This window comes from Rhipicephalus sanguineus, chromosome 1 (genome assembly GCF_013339695.2).
Source record: "Rhipicephalus sanguineus isolate Rsan-2018 chromosome 1, BIME_Rsan_1.4, whole genome shotgun sequence".
In the NCBI taxonomy this organism is placed as follows: Eukaryota; Metazoa; Arthropoda; class Arachnida; order Ixodida; family Ixodidae; genus Rhipicephalus; species Rhipicephalus sanguineus.
Window position 1 is genome coordinate 125,425,411 of NC_051176.1, and position 21,500 is coordinate 125,446,910.

The window sequence follows — 21,500 nt, forward strand, 5'->3', positions numbered from 1 at the left end:
CTACAAGTTTAAAGGCTCATTATACCAGCTTATATGCTCTAATTATAGTAAATTTTAAAACGTAACGTATCTTACAGGTTATGACAAATATGCTCATTTTTCTGTATAATATGTGATATATACTATTCGAATTTGATTCTAAATTATTCGACCAAATCGCTATTCTCTTCGAATTCGCTTTGAACCTGAAATTTAGTATTCGCACAAGCTTACTAAAAATACATTCGAAAGGCAAAATGCTCACATTAGCATATTTTTTTACGTGTTTTTGAACTCGGTTTTCTAAGACCGTGAGTATACCTGTCATCGAATAGTCTCGTGTCATTTACCGAAGGAGCAGCGTAAAATTCTCTGTCGTGTCGGGACAGCATCTTCAAGGCTGGCCTTGCTTACGAATTCCCGAAGAGTTCGCAGGCCGTCGGCTTGGAGGTGCAGTCCACGCCTTCACTGAGGTGATACCGCGTTCCTCGTGTTTGTCCCTTACTGTCGCGATCCGAGACCTGTTGAATCACCCTTCGTATTTATTTTCTCATTCTTAGCGAGTGAGCAAGGCCTCGAGGAGCACAACGCACGAGACTGACGTAATGGCCGCGTCTCGATGAAAGCTCGTCCTCCCTGCGTGGAGGGAGCCTAATCGTCTCTGTAGTCAGTTTCATAAAGTTGTTCCCTCTCTTCTTTTTCAATGCGAAGCATTTCTTAACGAACCAAAGGCACTTTGAGCGTTTCTATCTACGTATCTACTAGCCGCCTACGTCTAGGTGCTCCCGTGATCGCCTCCTTAACTTGGTTAGACCGAAATTGGCATGGGACAGTAAGAGGGTTTGACGAATATGACTGTATGGTCATGACATGAATAACGTGAAAATCCTGTCGCGTACGTCGTCAAACCCTTTCCTCCAGACATGTGTGGCACATACCCGTATACCATGGGCCGCGGTATGCGGGTATGCGCCACAGGTGACTGACAGTTTATATCTACCCAGAGCAGCCATTTGTAACTTAAATGCGAGGGTGTTGAGAAAAATCGAAACCGACATCGGCAGCGTTGACCCGACGAATGCAAAGAATAAAAATCAGGATCCCAGCAGGAGTCGAACCCAAGCATTCTGCGTGCCAGTCAGGTATTCTACCACAGAGCCACGCCAGGTCTTGAAACTGCTTTGGAAAAAAACCCTGTGCAGGCGTAATGTCGGTGCAACGTCAATTGTGGTTGAAGTGCTGGTTATCTAATTTTATAACAAAGCAGTAAACATTACACATGTACTCATATGATACAGGCGTCATGTCGAGTTAACGTCAATTGTGCTTATAGTGTTGGCTCCGCTTTTATAGCAGTCTAATACAACTGTAACATTACATTTGTATCTCTGTAATTCAGCAAGCTATATTCAAGCGTTGACCGACCCCGGAGGAATACGCTAACACAAGTTACGTATGATATTCAGCACATCGCATCGTAAAGTGAACTTTGTTTAGATAATACTGACGTCTGTGCTCTAACGTGAGTGCTGACGTTACGTTAGATTAGAAGTTACCCTTTAAACGCCAGTGCAGTCGACGTGCCTGTTAAGCTCACGATGTGCACACTACTACACTAACAAAAACACGTCGATCCACCTCGTAACGCTTGTCTCAAGGCCAAAAAATGCAGCATAGACTACTCGCTGACTGCTTCTCATGAAACCGATTCCCACAAGGCGTGAGATTTGCCGAATTTTTAAGCTCTACAATCCTCTGCTTGTCTCTGCCGATATTGAACTTGCCTTTTACAAATATAGAAATATATTGCAATACAACTTTGGTTTGGCTCAGTTGATTCGTACTTTGACTTTTGAAGAGCAGCGCAAGAAAACACAAACAAAGAAGGCATGAGCACACGCGCCCGTCCTGTGTACTTGTGGATTCTATGTATTGCGTTTCTTGCGCTGCTCATCAAAACTCACGGGAATATAGTCAATTTCGACTGCCTAACAAAAGACGTGCGATACTTGGGCCCCACCTCTTCGTAGGCCTGGAGGCTGTTCCTGTAAATAAAGACTCTTTCACAGCCAGCGTTGCTTAGCAACGGGGTGCGAGTTTTTCCATCTCCACAACAAAGACACAAAGAGTGACTTATATGAGCTTTATTTCTTACAAAAATTAGGTTCGTTTGCGGCAGTATACAAATATTCGCTATGTACAAGTCATACTACACTGCACATAATATGACGATGAAGAGAATTTTTTTTTAGTTAGTGAACAAAGAACGGCCGGACTTTTCTCACTGTTTGTGGCAGCGTTTCCAATTACATTACGTTGCAATTGTTCTGTCAGTAAATTTGGCGCACTTCCACGTGCATGAAAATAAAAATGACTTACACGCCGGGACTACTCAGTTTGTGGCGCTTCCGAGAGATGCACAGTCATTCTGGAGTATGTAAGGGAAGTGATGCTTCGGCGAGAAAAAAAAATGCCGCTAAGCGCGAAAATCGAGTAGCTTGAATTGTTCAGTGAGTTGCTTGAAACATCGACGCGTTTCACATGCACGTACACAGAATATCTAAGTGCCCTAACATGACTGTACATCTATAGGTCCAGATTATAGTTTCGCTCGTGATGGAAATGACTCGTGCGACGACAAATACGACAGCAAAAAAAAAAAGAAAATACATATTACGGGGAAACGACACGACGAAAGACGCGTGTGACTTCTAGTGTTCAAGAATTTAAGCATACTGCCGCCGCGAAAAAACGGTCGAGAAAAAAAAAGTACACCTGAGTTAGTGCTCTCTCTCTCTCTTTCTTCTGACATTGTTATGGACACTGAGAGATGCAACCCTACAGGAGTGGAACAACGCGCGGCGCGAGTCTATAGCGACGACACCATGTTTTTCATAGGCCCTGCCCGGGGGGCCCAGATGATGCACGGTAGAGCCTGCTCTGTTTGTTGCGGGTTACAGAGGTGGAGAAGACGGAGTGTGTTCGCTGGGGCCCGGAGCCAGCACAAGCGGCAAAGGTTCGGTGCGCCGCTACGCGTTATAGTTAGGTGGTGCCCCTCCAAATGGTCTCTGCCACTACACACAGCTGCGCGTCGGGCAACGCAACCTTACGCGAGCTAAAACATGCGGGCTGCTACGACGCGCGAGCGACAACACGCGGTCGCCGCTATTTTCACGCCATCAAGTTTTCTCTCCACCTCCGGCAGTGCTCGGTCGTGCAAGCCGCGAACAGTTGGCGGCGGCTCGCCAGGCACGCCGCTCGAAGCAAGCCGCCGCGGTTTTGGCAATAGACTATTTGTTCTACATGTGTATAGCGCTACAAGTATTTTTTTTTTATCTGAGCATGCTCACAGGTTTGGGTCGCACGAAAGAGAAAAAGAAGAAAAGAGACACACACACGAAAACACACGCACAGATGTGGCCCACGCACGCGCGTGCTCGGTTCCCCAGTGTTCATCCGCATAGCGGAACGAGAGCCGATGCAGCGTGGTGGCGGCGACGGCGGCGGCGGGCGTGACGGCGGCTTGGAGAAGGCACTTTCTTTCGTCGCGGAATGCATCCACTCGCAGAGCACTGCACACCCAGTCTGTTCAACAGAGTCCAGCGTCTTGGGCTTCGTCACAAAGTCCAATGACTAAATGTGCGTAGCACTGGAAAAACAGAATGCGTGTTGCTCATTCGAAGAGCCAAGGAGGGAGGGAGGGACGCGAAGAAAAAAAAAAATAACAGTGAGGGTAAAAAGCACAACGCGCACTTGCGTAGTCCAAGAAGCCGTTCTTGGATGGGTGACGCCTTGGCTTTGCTTAATAGCGGCAGCACGTTGCCGGTTAGCGCTTATTAGTCATATGAGGCTTGCTGGTTGTTACTGGTGGCTGGCCGTCCGTCGTGGGAGGCCCGGTGGCACCTGCTGCGCCTTCTCGTTTCCCCTCTTTACGCCCGGTTGTTTTTTTTTCGTTTTTTTTTTTCGTTTTTTTTTTGCCAGCGTTTGCGTTAGGGCGAGGAAGTAGGAGAGGGAAAAAAAATTCTGACGCACTAGTCGGCGACGCTTATGCGGTCGGCTCATAACTCCGTCACAGGTTTGCTTCGTGACTGATGGGACCTTCTCGAAGACCAGCTCGTGAAGTTCGAACCAGTCATGTCAGATTTTCTGAAAGGGTGTTAACAGTTGGTTACTCTCCCATGCCGTTAAACCGGAAAACAAGAAAAAAAAAAATACGCACAACACAAAGCAGGCAATAAGTAAAAAAAAGCATGCAAAGTGTGTCAGGTGTGTTATAAAGCCCAGTGTTGTGATAACTTCGCGCCACGCTGTTGTTACACTGACTAGAGCAAAAAAACTGGTTAGCTTTGTCGCTGCAACCAGGCTCAATGTTTTGATCTATACGTAAAAATGTAGCAAAAACGGCCATGGTTCGCCCAGCTGCGCAGAAGCAAGACTACGACAGTCGCGATTCGTTACAGTATCTCTAGCTTTGTAAAATAATAAAAAAAAAGTACTGTATAAATATTTCGACCATAGGTGCACTCAATGTATATTACTTCCGCGAAATCTGAGTTCTGTCAAAGCTTTCCAACTGAATACGCTACAATGGATTCTAATGGTCTTGATTTTGCTGCTGTAGTGCGTGGAAGAGAGAAACGATACAATTGTCTTTGCTTCAATATTTTTTTTTTCACCAACGCAAAGAGCCGAAGAGCACAGTAACTAGGCTATGATAAATATATCGCTAATGCCGCAACGATTTTTTATGGCGTATACTTAAGGTATCGCGAAATTGATTATAACGATTCAGATGTCGCAGTGTGGGCAGATATAGCGGCGCCTGCGTGTTTCTTTTGTTATAGCGGGTACCTCTCGAAGCAAAGCCTGTCAGTAGCTGCCATTCTGACTTTTGCTGCAACAGCCATGCTATACACGTGTTGTCTGCATCGAAGGCGCGGCGTGAACAGTGCAAACACTTACACAGTCTCCACATCCCTATTGTCGTACCAGCCGTTCTCATTCTTTCCGTATCTCTCAAAGCGTGGGCTACGCGGCGGGTTGAGGGATGATGCGCCGTCAGGGGCAGTTTGCCGCAGTTTCATCCTGTTGTGTTTATTTACAGAGTAGGTGTCTGTGATGCTGTCATTGTAATCCATGCTGTAGAGACGAGGGAAGAGAAAAAAAAGAGGAAAGGCCACAGTTAAGGCGAGGAAAGTGACCAACGTAAACTTTGGCGACGACACCAACGTTTCAAGTTTTCACAAAGCATCTGCACCGACTCACTGCTGCTGTGATAGGTGCAAGTGCTTTGGGATAACAAGGGTTACGCTTCGTCACCGGGGGATCGTGAGGATAAAAAGACAACTTCACCGCACCACAACCTCTTTCGGAGAACACCTCAGACACCATGCCACGTGAGACGTATTAGTCGTGAGTGGGATCTTATGCGATAAGTTAGTTTCCACGAAGGCCCAGTCCCAACGTGTATGCACAGAGATTTAGATGGCGTGTGACAACGGTATTATTGTGCCGATTGAAACTTACCGGTTTGAGCGCATGAGGCTTACACTTCACGCGCGATTAGCTTCACCATTTTTCACGACGAGCTGAACTTCTCTAAATTGAACGCTCTTCAATAGAAAACTTTCTTCAGGTATAATGCCCCAATAATGTTTCGTGGTCATTGATGCGTCAAATTTCTTTTGCGAATGCGTTTCTGCATGAAGTTACAAACGAATAGCCTCAGGACTATTTTTTGAACGATGTATTGAGGACTACATACCGAGTTTACTGGGTCAGCTCTCTTGTCCCGGCTTTTCGAACGGAAAAAAGCCGTGGTATCGCTCGCTGAGCATTCCATGTTGCTGCCAGCTCAATATGCGAGTGTGAGTTTTTGAAGTCAGAGGTCCTGCGACACCCACCTAGACTGTCTAAATACCCGCCAAATTGTCGCATTTCTTGAAACCATTTGTAACCGTTTACAGAGCATAATCACTGTGACGCCCATAATGCAACTATAGGGGCGTTGAATAAATAAAAAAGAATGTCTCCTGTTTTCCACTCCAGTGTTATTCGTTCCTGGCAACCCTTCGCGCAACAGCGCTGGAGAATCGAGTACTGCGGTCCGACATCTAGTGAAATTGAATAATATATATATATATATATATATATATATATATATATATATATATAGTGTTACATGCTACGTCGAAAAGCCACAATCATGGAATGAAGAGACGCCGAATCGCCATTGTTTGGTGTTAATTTTAACACTTGGAATTCTCTTACGTGAATTAAAAAATTGGTACAAAGACTGTTTTCGCAGCTTGAATCCATCGCAATGCGGCCGCGCACCTATAGGATCGAATCTGTGACGTCATTCGCGCTCAGCAGCTGAATGGTAGCCATTGAAGTACAGCACCGGGTAAATATAAACAATTTTGACGCGTTTCCTCCAGCGATCTGCTCTCAGGCAGGCCTTTTCATTCTTCCGTAGTCACTCAAGTGACTTACAGGAACGGGGAAACTTCAACAATGTTGCACTTGTATTGCGTGACAACAGCCTTCTTTTAATTTTTCAGTTATAGATCGTCAAGCGAGAAACGTTTTCGGGGAAGTTATAAAGTTTAAAACAAGTTAGCTAGCTGAGCAAACGAGTTTGGTAGTAAGGTCATGTAAAACGGTAACTATACTTACGGAACGTCATCAACGTTGTTGTACTGCAGATTGGAGGGTGGCACTCCGATGGGCGGAGGGCCGGCCGAGACCCTCCCGCCGCCGTACGGGTTGGCCACTGCTTTGCCCATCAGTGGGTTCTTGATGCTGTACAACCGCTGCTGCTCCCAAGTTTTCTGGCGTTTACGAAGCTTCCTGGAAGGTACAAAAAAAGGGAAAAAAAAGCGCTACTTGTCGCGCGTCCCCTTTTGTCTGTTTCAGAGTACGACCATATACGACGACACATCTGGGTTGCGCCTCTCTCGCTTTTTTAGTGCAAGCAGACCGGGGTGTAAACGAGAAATCAAAGCGGCCGTCCTATGCAGCTGCTCGCAATCGCAGGTCTGCGCACAGGGGAAGGGGTTAGGGGGGGGGGGGCGCCCCCCTCCCCTAATCATCTAAGGGGGTGCCATGTATGCCCCGTGCGTTTACTCAGTCGGAGCTGTCCCGTTATTGTCTAACGTGCAAGGGCTACGGCCATGCAGGTTTTTGACGATGATGGCGGCCGAGCGCTGCTGATGTTGCATTCCAATTAAGAACTGTTGACCTCCCACCGTTACCTCCGGAAAGCCGATGACCAAACCAAAGACAGGCCGTTGGGAGAATAACGTCATTGCTTCATTTTTCATTTTTGCACCTATTGCGAAGCTTGTTTTATTTCGGACTTGACTGCTTAAAATGTACTGATGGGCTAGTTGGTGAGCCATGATTTTCGAATAGGCAGCGCACAAAAGGGCAACGAATATGTACACATAAAGAGACGCAAACACAAGCGCTGTTCGAAAGTCAGGACTTGACTGAATGAGTTGGGGGGGGGGGGGAGGGATGCGTTACGATGAAACTTCGCTCCCCCTAATGAGGAACCCTGCTCACGCCTATGATCACAATGGTTGACGTACAAACTATAAATTGTAAACAACCGGACATGGTTCATAACTGAGAGACGGGCAGAGAAACAGCACATCCAGAACTGCATATACAACTGGAAGGGCAACTGCTCGTGCGGACTATCAACTCAGCGGCGGCACTTACTTCCTCTGGCAGGAGGAGCATAGCAGCACAATGCCCAGCACGGCGCCCAGGAAAATGACGCTGCTTAGTGCGATGATGGCGATCTCGGTGGTGCCCATCTGACTGATCTTCTCCTGCACAGACACGCCCTGAATGCGCCGGATTCGGAACGTCTCCAGGTAGCGCACGATCACTTGCGAGTTCTCGTTGAGCACGCTGAAAAAAAAAAAAAGAAATCGAAATCGTCATTTAGCGAAGTATACGAGTGATGTGTGTGCGTCACATACCGCAAGCGCAGCTTAGTGTGTACTAATCGTAAAATTTAGGCGCAGATTTATTGCGCGTCGCCATGAGCGCACGCGCAGTGAGCGAGGAACAAACGGTGGATAGAGCTCGAACAGAAATAGTCCACGTACTTGAGCAGTGTGTCCGTGTCAACGATCTCATTGGTGTCCTTGTTGATTGCGTACAGGAATAAATCAGACCTGAAAAAATGAAAGAAACAATGTCATGATACATGCACTTGCCTCAAGCACATTTTTAAATAATAACAATAGGATGTATGGCATAGATAACTCTTTAATTTTGCTCATTTCACTGATAGCTTGTCTACGTGACCTGAAGCTCTATAGAAGCACAGATACTCATCTTCGTCAATAGTCCACAGCAGAAGTTTAAAAAAAAAATTACAGTCGACCGTATGTATACCACTCAAAGACCACCCAGATTTCAAGCATCTGATCACAGCAGCTTACGATTCTGGATGCTCCATTTCGTCCTCGTGATGTGGTTCCAGTTTCGCCATTTTCACTTGGAATCCCGTGATGTTACCGAGGTACCTGTTACGGAAGGAGAACGAATATATCAGCGCATGTGCACACACGCATATTATGTGTACGCCGAGCACCGTGGGCACGACTTATTCCTTAGTCTGCCGAAGAATACACTTGCGGTAAAATAAACAAAAGCGGCCACGTTCGGCAACGAGCAATCCTTACCCGAGTATTCTGTCAATGTGTTGCTCGACGTGCACCGGAGGAGTGTCAGTGACGAAAAGGACTAGTTTTGTTTCCGGCAGCACGTAAACCTGCAAGCGAGAGTAAAACAAGACACATTTTACGTTCGAGCGTTTGCGAATACGGGGAGAAAGTATATACACCAAGTCGTGTCTCAAAGTACAGGGAAAAAAAAAAAACAGGGTTGCTGCCTTGTACCGTATGTATAGATTGCAGAGAAAAAAAAAAAAGCCGGCAGATCCCACGCATTGTGGGAATCGATGTAATGCGAAGCAGCCAGCAAAGAGCTGCATACATCGTCTTGTATGTCACTGAGGAAAATGCGTGTCATGGTTTTCATTTTAACTCCTATTATTTATGTTCGTCACACAGTAAAGTCGCGGAATACCAATTTCGGGGTAGATCTCAAGCAAGCGAAACGGCCGCCAGCGCACCATGAGCGTGGCACGTAAGTCATGCTGTACATGACATGCGTGTCATGATTTTCATGTTAACTCGTGTGTTATTCATGTTCGTCACACAGTGACGTCACGCAATACCAATTTCGGGGTAGATCAAGTTAGCGAAACGGGCGCCAGCGCACCATGAGCGTGGCACGTAAGTCATGCTGTACATGACATGCGTGTCATGATTTTCATGTTAACTCGTGTCATTTATATTCGTCACACAGTCACGTCGCAAGATACCAATTTTGGTGTATATCAAGCTAGCGAAACGGCCGCCAGCGCACCATGAGCGTGGCATGTAAATCATGCTGTACATGACATGCGTGTCATGATTTTCATGTTATGACTTGTCATTTATGTTCGTCATACAGTCATGTTACGCCATACCAATTTTGGTGTACATTCGATGAACCAAGCGACCAGGAGAGCACAAAGTCGTAGGCGGCTAGATAGATAGATAGATAGATAGATAGATACGCTCAAAGTCGCAGAAGTTCGCTAAGAAATGCTTCGCATTTAATAAGAATTTTGGCCCTGTGCTTCAGAAAGCATCAGTTCGCGAGCGCCAGCCAATCGCGATAAGGAACATGTTATGAGTGATAGAGGCCCAGCGATGGACAAGAGTTTCTACCCGCCCATTTCTTCCTTTACCCGTCGCGATACGTGTAGTCTTTTTTTTTCTTTCTTCTCCCCTATGCGATCATTGTTTCACGTTTATATCTTGACACTAATATTGTATGACGCGCTTTTTTTTTTATTTATGTTCATTTCTGTTATTTCTGTTTGCATTCCATTCTACATTTATAACTTGGCGCTAATATTGTATAATACCGTACCTTTTGTTCTATTAATTTTCTGTCTTTGTATATCGTCACCCGCTACCCTATGCAATTCCTCGACGATTGAGCGTATGGAAATATAAATAACAATAGGTAGACACGAATGCTTTGAACATCGCGGTTTCCCGGCATCTGTTTTAGTGCGAGGACGGTTTGTGTAATATTGAGGGCTGTTTGGTGGCTGCTCTTGGAGGTGAAAAGCGCGCTTGTTGAAAGGAAGCAGAGGCGCTGCTATTAAACACATGGAGACGGAGAAATTTTTTAAAACTTTTAGCTCGAACAACACCAGGTTTCATGACGATTGTTTCATTTAAAAGTTAAACTGTATCGATTGTTTAAAAATAAACTTTTTATGCCTGCCATTGATTTTCTTAGAAATATTCTTGAAAAATTACAAAAATTCTGATACCTCAGCGATAAAAGTCAGAAGTATTTTACCTGCCAATGAAAAAAAAGCTGTCACAATTCTGTAAACTTCACCGAAAGCAGACAAAATCGATGCATTTTGCACCGCACTAATCGGCGAGTGAGAATTTTGCAAAACCTTCGTAAACATTGCAACAGTTTCATGTAAGCTGTAAATACGTCTATCAATTTTTGCCAGCTTTAAATGTTCCAACGAATGCATTCAATCGAACTCCTATGCGCTTGCTTTTGGTGGGAAGCTGCGAATGCATAATTTATGCGGCTACTTTTTCTATACAACCAACTTTCGAGACTTTAAAGAAAAAAAAAGTATTCCAGGCGCTAGGTCACAGTTGCGCGCCATACTATGACGCGAAGTGAACTTTTTCTCTAATACGGAAAAAATTTCATACTAATAGGTGCTGCGAGTTTTATAAAAAGCATTTCTGCAGGGGGAAATAGGAGTTGCCCTCGAACTCAGGCTCGCACTTGAAGACAGCACTTGCTTCACTGTTAATAAAGGCACAGTAATGTAAATAACGGTCCAATAACAGCCGGTTACCTGGGACACGAAGCAACAGTAAAGTATGACGGAATAAGACAAATAAGCAAGCCGCATGGCCAAGTTGTTTGCTTCTGCATGCTGTGGCCTTGAGGCAGTACATGCAAGTCACGCGGCACTTTTGCCATCACGTTAAGCCACCGCAGTGACGTAATGACAGAGACGGTCCTTCATAGTAGTTCGCACGACTTACAAAGACATTGGCTACGGCGGCGTTGCCTCCCTCGGAGCCCTCGCGGTCGACGGCCTTGACGTCGAATCCGTACATTTTGCCGCCGTCCAGGGAGAAGGTAACCACGGAGCGCACCACGCCAGTCAGTGGATCGATCTGGAACTTGGACGACGCGTCCTCGGGCTTCTGGATAATCTCGTAGCGGATGGCCCCGTTGAAACCCGTGTCGGCGTCAGTGGCCTGTCCGGGAGACGGTACAAAGAGTGCGCGTGAGAAGGATGCGCCAATAAGGGGAAAATTGAGCCAACTGAGGCCTCGTCTTAGGCGGTAAAGACAGACCGAAGACGACGGGAAGATTAAAGACGGATATACTAATGTGGAGTTTCTGGCGCAGTATATCAAAAGTGCGAGCCACAAGGGCACTCGAATGCATATGAAACGTTCTATATACTAATCGTAGCACCGTGCTTATTGCACTAACGTTTTACTGCCGCCTTGAAAGGACGGTAAAGCTTCCATAAGCGGGATGCCCGCTCTTTGAACTCTCTAATGGACTTCATTCAGTGGCCTAACATAACCTTGTGGAACGTCGCCGAAGTCGCTCTCACGAGCTCACCTTTCTAGAGTGATAGTGTGATCGGTGTATTTCCGGGTATCCCTGCTCGCTCAATGGAAATATCCATAATTGCTGAGCCTACGTTATAGAAGCGTGGTATCGATCGTAAGCGAGACAAGCGCGGTACTTGAAAACAAAACTAAAAAAGTGATATTGAGATTATTTATAAATGTGCTCCTCGAAGAACGGCGATGAGCTATAAATGAAATATTTGCAGATCAGGGAAACACTCGCCTATGCAAGTGCGCAGCTGGACAAATTTCGGTATATTTACGTTTCCGTCTGCCTGCGACTCTCCCGGTAACAATAAAATACGCGCCCCAGGTATAATCTGTTCTGGCGCTGATTTATACGTTCTTCACCGGTTATGTTGTTGTCTCATATAACGCACGTGCATCACTAAGAGCGGCATTAATTGCCACTCATTTAAACCTATAACTTACTCATACACACTCATGTGAGACCTTAGCACGCGGATCCTCTTTCTTCAAAAAATAAAAAAAGAAAGAAAGAAAAAGCAACGTTCACTGGACCGGTAGAGACAGAGAGGTGCTTGATTAAACGTGGGACGAGGTGGGGTGGCCCTATAGAACTTCCATTACCATAAGCTTGGTGCCCGAAACCTAAAGACCCAGTGAACTGATCGAGGTGTGCTTCTCAAGCTCGTATACAGCGAACATTCACTTGACATCTGTTATGGCTTGGCCAACAAGCGATAGACACTTGGGAAGGGACACTAAAAGAGCTCAGACAGACAGACGGGCATTGGCTCTCGGACGATAAGTTCAATAAGACACTATTGCATTTTTTTTTACGGAAGAAGGACATCCCGGCCACATCTAAAAAAAAAGGCACATATGCGGCAGAATAATGCTTACGAGAACGGAAATCTGGGCGAGTTCGTAAGAATGCATCATAGAGCAGGTAGCGCAAAAAATACGTTGACACAAGCCGGGACCTGTTCCTGCTCTATATGATGCGGCAGAATAACGTGCGCGAAAGGAAGAAAGAAAAAATCACTCACGTGTAACTTGGTGACTTGATAGCCGAAGGAAGCCTCGAGAGGCACGGCGGCCACGATGGGTTTGCCCTGGTGGTCGAACACGGGCGAGTTGTCGTTTTCGTCACCCACGTTTACCACGACGAGGGCCTCGTCGAAAGCGACATGCGCCGATTCCTCCTCGGACTTCTTGCCCTTCTTGGCCGCTGCAAACGCCAGGCGGCAAGTGAACGACTTATCGAACCATTACGCAAAATGATGTCTGTACGAACTATATATAGTATAATTAGGTGATATCCCTTCAACGTTGTCTGTCTAGCGCCGACACACGTTCTTATATGCTCGGGTTGGTGAAGATAAATCGTGTTAGTTCTTCGTCGACAGTGACACGAAAACGCAAAATGCCCACGCTAATGTATCACATTATTCTCATTTGCAGCTAAAATAAAATCTGTCACTTGTATTATTCACACTAACAATTTCTTATTGTTTTGAAACGAGAGCCTGCTAGGAGCGCTTTAGGCGAAACGGCGGCATACGTCGCTAAACTATCGCTGGCGAGAAATTCGAGACGCCGGACACACATACCACCTGCGTGTACGCATGACGGTTCTGTTTTCACGTTCTGAGCATGTGTACTGTACAAAACGTAGCGTTCGCACATCTTAAACGTGCGCATCTCTAAACCAATCTAATCTCGGACATGTATTTTACGCTGGACCTTGATTCGCTCTAGCGTGCACTTCAAAACACGTATACTTGCGCGAACTGAGGTCTTTCCGCGTTTTCTTTAAATCAAGGATTTGCTGTGGAGGTTAGATCTTATTTTGTGTCTTCAAATGTCAAAAAGGATAATCAAACTGAGTAATTGTCTAGCTGTCTTCCACGAATTCCCCTTTCTCGTGTATTTGGATAAGTGCGCTCGACGTAGAGTTGATTCTTATGTTCACCTCTAATTAGCAGGTAAACAATTGTGAACGCGAACTTGCATTCCGCAAGCCATAAGCGCCGCTGCTTTTTCGACACTACCGTTGTGTGCATGTCTGAAGAACAACAGCGCTCGACAGAAATGGCCAGGTGAACTCTGGATACAATGCGTATGTTCTCCCACAAGCCTTTATTTAAGCCTTGTTTGTTTGACTGTAAAATGGGGTGGTCGTGCTAAGTGCTAAGTGCGCATTGCTGAAGTTTAAGGTATGGGGATAAAAAAAATGCGTTCTTTTAGCGCACCCTAAAGGTGTGCGCATACTGGCCGTTTGCAGTTGTATTGACCAGTCCTGCGGCTCTACGGCGTGTGTATACCGCACTGGCGGCGCTGTCCCCGCTTTGACCACTTTATGAGCGGAGAGACTCTGCACTGTGCTGTATCGGGCAGTACTGTGAAGGTTCTCCATTACGACCAGCAGTGCGTGCCTGCCAAACTACGTCTCTCCTGGCGATTTCGTTGACTGGTGCTTTCGCCCATTTTCTTTACTTGGCAACTTACGATATTTTTCTCTAAAAGGTTTCTTGATCTCATAGACACACAGTAAAATAGTTGTAAACTTCAAGTACGCAGGAAAAAACAAACCTTGTCCCTTATGATTATTATTATCATTGTTTTGCAAGTTTGATTCTTATTGCGATCATATCTCGCGCAATCGCCGCAAAATGAAAACTTACAATATTGAATGAGAAAACGACACTTACCCGCGCTTTCTCGCACCGCTCGGCCCACTCGCTTCTTGTTCATGGCACGCACTTTGACCACATACTTGGGTATTGCTTCTCTGTCCAGGCTAGAGGTCACCGACAGTCGGCCTGTGTCGGGCTCGATAGCAAAGAGTCCTGTGGCGATAGAGATGACCACGTATTGACCGCGTAACCTAGGCGCTGTTGTGCTTCTTGTTATAGTAATAGTGCACCCTTTCGTGAGCTTTTGCGATCTCTAGCAATACTACTTAGCAAGTACACTTCTGCAATGTCACTCCTCACATGCCACCCTTGTGAGTTTAAGGAATACATTTTCGTGCGAGCTGAATCGTTTTGCTCGCTGCACAAATGTAGAAAATGGTCACTGCACATGATTCCCCAACTCCAAGGCCTAACGCCACAAGACACTTTAATTGACGAAATGGAAGGCAACCGCACTTCACTCTATATTACTGAGGTGCTGCTGCAATTACTGCCCCGATTTCAAAAACTGAGAAGAACATTCGTTGGCTAGAGTACTACATATTTGGTTATTAATTAATTGATGGTGGGGCTAACCCAAGTAGGCGTTATTACGCAAATATTATGAGCCACATTTCTTTCTTTATACATACGAGTGCTTGTGCGCATTCAGAAGTCTTCGGTACTCGAGAATGTTTCCTAGGAGCATCCTCCAACGAAATCGTGATGAAAAGTAAGTCGATAGCGAGGACATACGGGCTCACAGATAGCTCACAGATAGAGGCTAACGCTCACAGATAGCGAAAAAAAAAAAAAGAGATTTCCGAATTCGTGCGCCTCAGTGCATTAGAGACAAAAACTTACCGTTGTAATTGTTGCCAACTATCGCATACTGAACGGGCCTGTGAGCGATTTCTTCCGTTGCGTTCAGATCAAGGATGACCTGTGGCGCCAACTGATTTTCGAACACGAGCACCTCGTACATTCGAAGTGGGAACAAGCGCACTCCCTGTCCGCTACCGATGATGATGTTGACCTGAAATGAGAAGGAAATTATTGTTGTAGTTATAACCTCGTTAAGTATTTGCATAGGCTAAAAGTATAGAGTTGTAAGGTAGGGCGTGTTGGAGCCGTTGCTTCAGAGCACGGATAGATCTCAATTCGCATTTGTTCTTTCCATTTTCAAGATACAAGTACCTAAGGAGCAAACAGGCGTATGGCGCGCCGTCTGTATGCAAATGCTGTGCGACTAAGTGCCTACGTAGAACAATAAAGAGAAACGCCAAGACTTGTTTGTAGTGTAGCAAAACTACCCTGCAGACTAGTTGCGCTCTTTTCTGTCTTCCCGGGCTTGTATTCACAAAAAACGTCTTACGGTAAAAATGTTCGTAAGGGAATATTTCAGCCAATCACGATGCGGGACATATCATTAGCGAAGCCGAATGACCAATGGAAAAACGCACTTACGAAAGAGAAGTTTTATGAATTCGTCCCCTGTTACTTCTTTCTGCTTGCGCAGCGCGTCAAAAATTGTTTATAATGTCACTATCCACTTAAGCTTCAGTTAGTGCAACAGTGAGATATCAGACACTTAGACACACGCTCTCCGTTTCTTATAAAGAGACGGAAATTTAAAAACGCCGCTTCAAAACGTGAAAAAAAAAGAAGAAAAGTCTCTTTCGAAAGCAGAGAAAGCCCCCCGAGGCGTCGGCCTAGTGAAGTTGTTTTTAGTCTGGCATAACAAAGCCCCGGTAAGCCCTGTAGTCTGGTACGCAAGTGTCTGGTAAAACAACTCGCGAGGCTTTGTGCAAACCTAATCCACATACAAAACTCTCTGATCGCCCAATTACTGCAAGCTTAAGCTGCATGCAGAGGGTCCCAGCTGCTGCCGACGGTATATGCACGCGCGCTCACCTCGGCGTGGTCAGATTTGGGCGGGTCTCCGTCGTCGGTGGCCGACACGACGAGTCGGTAGTGGCTTTGATGGATGCTGTCCAGTGCCTTCGCCAGTCGAATTTCTCCCGTGTTAGGTTCCACCGAGAACGTATCTACCTCGTTGGGATCTGAAACAACGAAAATATCGGCAGCAAGTTTAACGCATGAGCTCATACACCGTGGCAAACAATTGGCACGGGCAACGCTGAACGCGGATAGCACGTGCCTTCGAGAGCAATGTTTACGGTCCCCAGTAATGGCCATCCTTCTGATGGTGAAAAATTCAGTGTTTGAATATGCAGAAAAAAAAAAAACAAAAACAGTGCGCGTGAGCTACATCGTTGAAACGCGAAACGGAACGCTTTCAGCGCATCCGCAAGGTACGCGTTGTCGATTCAACAATCAGACAATAGCTGCGCGTAATTATATGCCAGTCGAGTTCAGGAAACATCCGCAGCGTAAATGCAGATTGTGAGTTTCGTGTCGTGTACTAAGTATGAGGCGAAAACGATGTGAAAACCGCGGCGCTGGAGAATCACCGACCGTCATTATCTATATGACGTCTGTGAGAACGACGATATCGATGTTAGCGACTCTATGATTTGTTACAGTGCCGAAGTGAGCCTGCTTTGCCCCAGAAAAGGGTTTTATGGAACCTCACAATAGAGACACCATTCATATGATTGGTTCTACGAGCAAATGTCTCGCAAAGTTACGCTAGTTACAACTGCACAGTCATATTCGGCTTTTGAAAGCTGCGCGATGAGATTAATAAAGGTATACGGCATGTCCCGAAAGAAAATTAACACAAATAAAGGCGTCAACAGTTATGAGCGATGAACTTACTGTCTAGTGTGTAAAGGAAGTTGCCGGGTCCAGCGTCCAGGGTGTAGACGACGTCACCGACACGTGTGTTTTCGGCCACCTCGAGAGTGTAGACAGATTTGGGGAACTCTGGCACTACGTCGTTTCGATCGGTCACCGTGACCCACAGTTTGGCCATGGCGCTCATGCTGGGCTTGCCCTGGTCGTACGCAATCACGGTCATGTTGTAGAACTCCTGCTTCTCAAAGTCCAGCTTGCTCAATGTCCATACGGTGCCGTCTGTTAGGGGGACAAAAAACGCATGGTTAGCATAAACTTATAGAGAGCGGCTTTTTTTTTTGTACTCTGTGGCGCGATTTGGACCGCAGCTATTTATGGCTAAAGTTCCCGCGAAACCCGTTTCACGATGACTGTAGACGCTGATGCGCCTCCACATATCTGCTTGATGATATGCCGGAAGTAGCTGTTAGCGTAAACAATGTCAACATAACTTTAGTACATTTCAAAGTCTCTTAATACATCTCACAGTGTAATAGAAGTCGATTAAGAATTAATGATCAGTAGTAGTTCTCAGGGCTAGTTCTTCATTACGGTACATTTTTGATGAGTTGTCTCTACGCATTCTTAGGTGATTTGCCCTCACTGCCAGGGCTATCTAGCCGGGAGACGGAACGTATTATACAGACCTTTGCTGTCAATGTAGAATTTGTTGTCGTGTCCACCTCCAAGCTTGTAGAACACAAGGCCATTTTCACCAGTGTCAGGGTCGAAGGCGCGGATCTGGGTAACCTAAAATGTGAAAAAAAAACAATGAAACAATTCATACACGATTTACGAAAACAGAACACGATGCTTTGACGCTATAGAATTGGAACCAGAAAAAAACAACAACAACAGAAATAGAAACAAAAATGGTAGTCAGTGTCGCACCTTTTGGCCAGGGTCGAGGTTCTCTGGAATTTGAGCCAAGTACGGATCAGTGAAGAACCTTGGTTTCTCGTCATTGGCGTCTTCAACAGTCACAGTAATGTTCACTGTCGAGTTTTGAGGAGGGTCCCCGTTGTCCAAAGCCTGAATTCAGAAAAAAAAAGTATGACTTTTGTTGGCATGGTTCTAATGTCAGTAAAGAGAGACCTAAAATGGAAAAACAGATAAGTAAGTTTTACTTACAAGGACATGGAAATAGTACTTGAACTTGGTCTCCCTGTCTAGTATACCAGTGGCAAATAGTTCTCCTGTATGCACATCTACGTGGAACGGAAGATCTGCGAGAAACAATGAATATAGCGAAAACAATTAAACACACGTGTTAAGAATTGTGTACCCTTACTGAGCGAAGGTCGCATTACGTTGTAATTGCACGACACGCTGAAGTTAACGTACTTTCGCAAAATTTGCGCATGCTTCCACTTTATTCACGGTGCGGCCGTATATAATACTGGCCGCATAATCGAATAGCGACGGTATTTTATGCCCGCGCGACAAAATGCTGCGTGACAGAGTTGTACTCATGCGGTACAGAGTGGTACAGACCAAAGCATGCACTGCTGCCATTACAGCGGAGATGTGTACACGTGGCACGTACTCTGGTCTTTCCTGGCAACGATGGCGTAGTCGACGGCTCCGTTCTTTCCGCGGTCCTCGTCGACTGCCCGGAGCACACCAAGCCTGGCGCGCTGATCCTTGTAGTTGCCCTCGACAATGGTGAAGCTGTATTCGGGTTTCACGAAGGTAGGCTTGTGGTCGTTGACGTCCAGCACAGTGATGTTCACCACTATCAGGTTGGCCAGGCCACGGCCGTCAGAGGCGGATACATTGAGCAAGTACACCGTCTCGGGCTTCAGTGCGCCCACCACGAAGATCTCGCCTGCGAACGAGCGCACGTTATGGTTCACCTGTATTCTTTTCCAACACGAGCTTCCTTAGCAGAGCGGTTCTTGACATAGAGGCCTGTGCCGAGGCCGTTTTCAACGAGTCTCTCCATTCAAAGCAATGCACATGTTTTAGGTGTGACTACATGTAATTAAAAGTTCCGCATCATTGAATTCCATAAGACGGAACTCTCAGTCGACTCACATTAGTAAATATTGGTTCGATGACCATATTTGTTCACATTTATGCACTTATCGTATAACGACACCTGAACTGAAAGACCGAGAAGCCTGTCATTGCAACGTGTTTATGAATGTACTCTAATTTGCAGATAAGGAACAACATCTGCTGAGATCGAAGTGCTGTCATAGGCTGTGCATATGGGCGCATTGATGCGAACAGTCAGAACTCAGCGCAATGTGGAAATCGCAGCTTCATTAATCGCAGCTTGATTTGTATGAAGTCGGCAAATATTCGGGCTTCCAAATTTGCGTCCACTAATGAAAGCTGGGCTAAACGAAATTCATCAGCGCCGGTCTTGTACAAGTGCTCTCACCTCTTGTCAGTTTTTGCTCGGAACTTTTGTTTTTCTACTCTTCTAAACGTTTTGTTTGCAGAGTACGAAAAGAAAGCAACAAAAGATACACAAGCCGGAGAATAACGACGAGAATTCTCGGAAAGTTAAACATATGGTCCGTAATGAGTCTGTACAGCTAGCTTTTAGGGTGTCACACAACGTTTACCTAGTTCTTTTTTTTGCTTATCACACGTTGCTCTTGAAAGTTTGGCTTCATTGCGCGCAAACGTATACGTGGCTTGCAGTACTGACCCGTGGCTTACACTCAACGGGGCACATTCAACTCGGACAAAGCGCGACATTTCGAGCACCCAGCGTGTACAGCTCAAGAGACGCACCTGTCTGACGGTCGATGCGCACGTTGCCCCGGGCGCCGGACACGATGGAGTACTCGACCTTGGAGTTGGGCCCCTTCTCGTCAGCGTCGATGGCGGACACCTGGGCGACGCGGGCACCCGGCCGCGCTGTCTCCGGCAGCAGTACGCGCAAAGGTCCGTGCTGGAACGTGGGCGCGTTGTCGTTCTCGTCCTCCACCTTGATGGTCAGGTACGTGGTCGAAGAGAGGTTGCCCAGGTCTCGGGCGGTCACCTGAGCCACATCGCCGCCGCCACATTAGCTGACGCCACACGCCAAAGCACTCAAAGAAGAGCAAGAAGATAAAGAAAAAAAATGTTGGCAGATTAATGATGCACCGGAAGACACACTTATAGGCATACGGTCGTCATGTGCATGCGCATCGGTAAGCCTTTTCTATCCTACGATCAGTGCATGGAAAGCATGGGGGGGGGGGGTCTTGATAATCGAAGGGGGGAGCTGGCGCCGTGTCTGCCACACACCTTTACTTAGTCGGACCTGCCCCGTCATTCCACACAGGTTTTTTGACGGTAACGGTGGTCAAGAACCTCTGATATTGAATTTTAAGACCAGCTTACTTCACGCCTTTACCACCGGAAAGTGGGGGACCGAAGGCAGACCGTTGTAAAAAGCACGTCATCGCTTCATTTTCATTTTTTGCATCCATTGCGAAGCTTATTTTCTTTCGGACTCGATCATAGGGGGGGGGGGTGCCTTGAATCTTGTCCCCCCCCCTAATGGAGAACACCGCGCACGCATATGATGGCACGAGGAAAATCGCTTGGAAAATTTGATGTCGTCTTAGTGTAGCACAGACAGTGTGCCTATTGCCATGTTTTCTATCACATAGCACGATCAGCAATATGACGCAGTGTAAAAGAAGGAAGGTAGAAAACACTTTAAACTATCAAAATTTGAAAAAAAAAAAATGTCCCAGAGCAACAGTGACGCTTTGGCTCCCTTAACTCAATCACTATGAAAAGCGCGCACTTACGCGCCCCCGACTCCTCGATACGTTGAGAGACTCCCACGTTACCCTGAGATGTATTTCTGGTAAACTCTGAGAGAAAGCTAACTAGATTCTTGCGCCCAAAGGAACGGCCACAAAAAGGAAAGTACACATATAGAAAGTATTTTTTGTGTGTTTGTTTCCTGTATGAATCTCCTCATTTACCGTCGTGCACCAACTGGGCTAACAGCGTGCTTTTGAATGAGTTCTATGACGCCTCCATCACTCCTGAAAAATTTTGGAGAACGCCGATGCTCTACGTAAAGCCTTTTTTCCCTCTTCATCTAGAAGGTATACGGCGCGCTCACAACGTTAGTGCTGTGTCGCGTTTGTCAAAAAGCAAATTGTGTTTTAGAGGTAACCTCTACCACGGCCGGGCTAGCGAGCGCGCGCGTGCAGTCTAGCCCGGCCGTGCCTCTACAGAAGATCCTTGTAGAGGGTTACCAAACCCGGTCTTGCTTATATGTAGCTTGAAGCAGCGAATGATTAAAAAAAAAAAGCGGGAAATGGCGGCATTTTCGCGACGTGTTCGC

General features: G+C 46.2%; 1 protein-coding gene across 2 annotated transcripts in view; it reads right to left on the reverse strand.

Moving 5' to 3' along the window:
- Positions 1–2,107: 2,107 nt before the first annotated feature.
- Positions 2,108–21,500, reverse strand: part of LOC119397454 (protocadherin Fat 4) — a 171,425-nt gene continuing 152,032 nt past the window's right edge. Inside the window, exons 46-63 of one of the 2 annotated variants that reach the window (XM_037664890.2) lie at positions 19,943–20,192; positions 18,741–19,022; positions 18,326–18,420; positions 18,086–18,226; positions 17,842–17,944; positions 17,177–17,434; positions 16,310–16,458; positions 15,260–15,431; positions 14,432–14,569; positions 12,767–12,948; positions 11,148–11,366; positions 8,685–8,773; positions 8,442–8,525; positions 8,103–8,171; positions 7,708–7,902; positions 6,658–6,831; positions 4,942–5,118; positions 2,108–3,628 (exon numbers count right to left, since the gene is read on the reverse strand). In XM_037664890.2, the coding sequence (XP_037520818.2) occupies positions 3,613–3,628; positions 4,942–5,118; positions 6,658–6,831; positions 7,708–7,902; positions 8,103–8,171; positions 8,442–8,525; positions 8,685–8,773; positions 11,148–11,366; positions 12,767–12,948; positions 14,432–14,569; positions 15,260–15,431; positions 16,310–16,458; positions 17,177–17,434; positions 17,842–17,944; positions 18,086–18,226; positions 18,326–18,420; positions 18,741–19,022; positions 19,943–20,192 (2,793 nt within the window). In that variant the 3' untranslated portion in view covers positions 2,108–3,612. The remainder of the gene's footprint in view (positions 3,629–4,941; positions 5,119–6,657; positions 6,832–7,707; positions 7,903–8,102; positions 8,172–8,441; positions 8,526–8,684; positions 8,774–11,147; positions 11,367–12,766; positions 12,949–14,431; positions 14,570–15,259; positions 15,432–16,309; positions 16,459–17,176; positions 17,435–17,841; positions 17,945–18,085; positions 18,227–18,325; positions 18,421–18,740; positions 19,023–19,942; positions 20,193–21,500) is intronic. The other variant, XM_037664897.2, reaches the window with a different exon arrangement.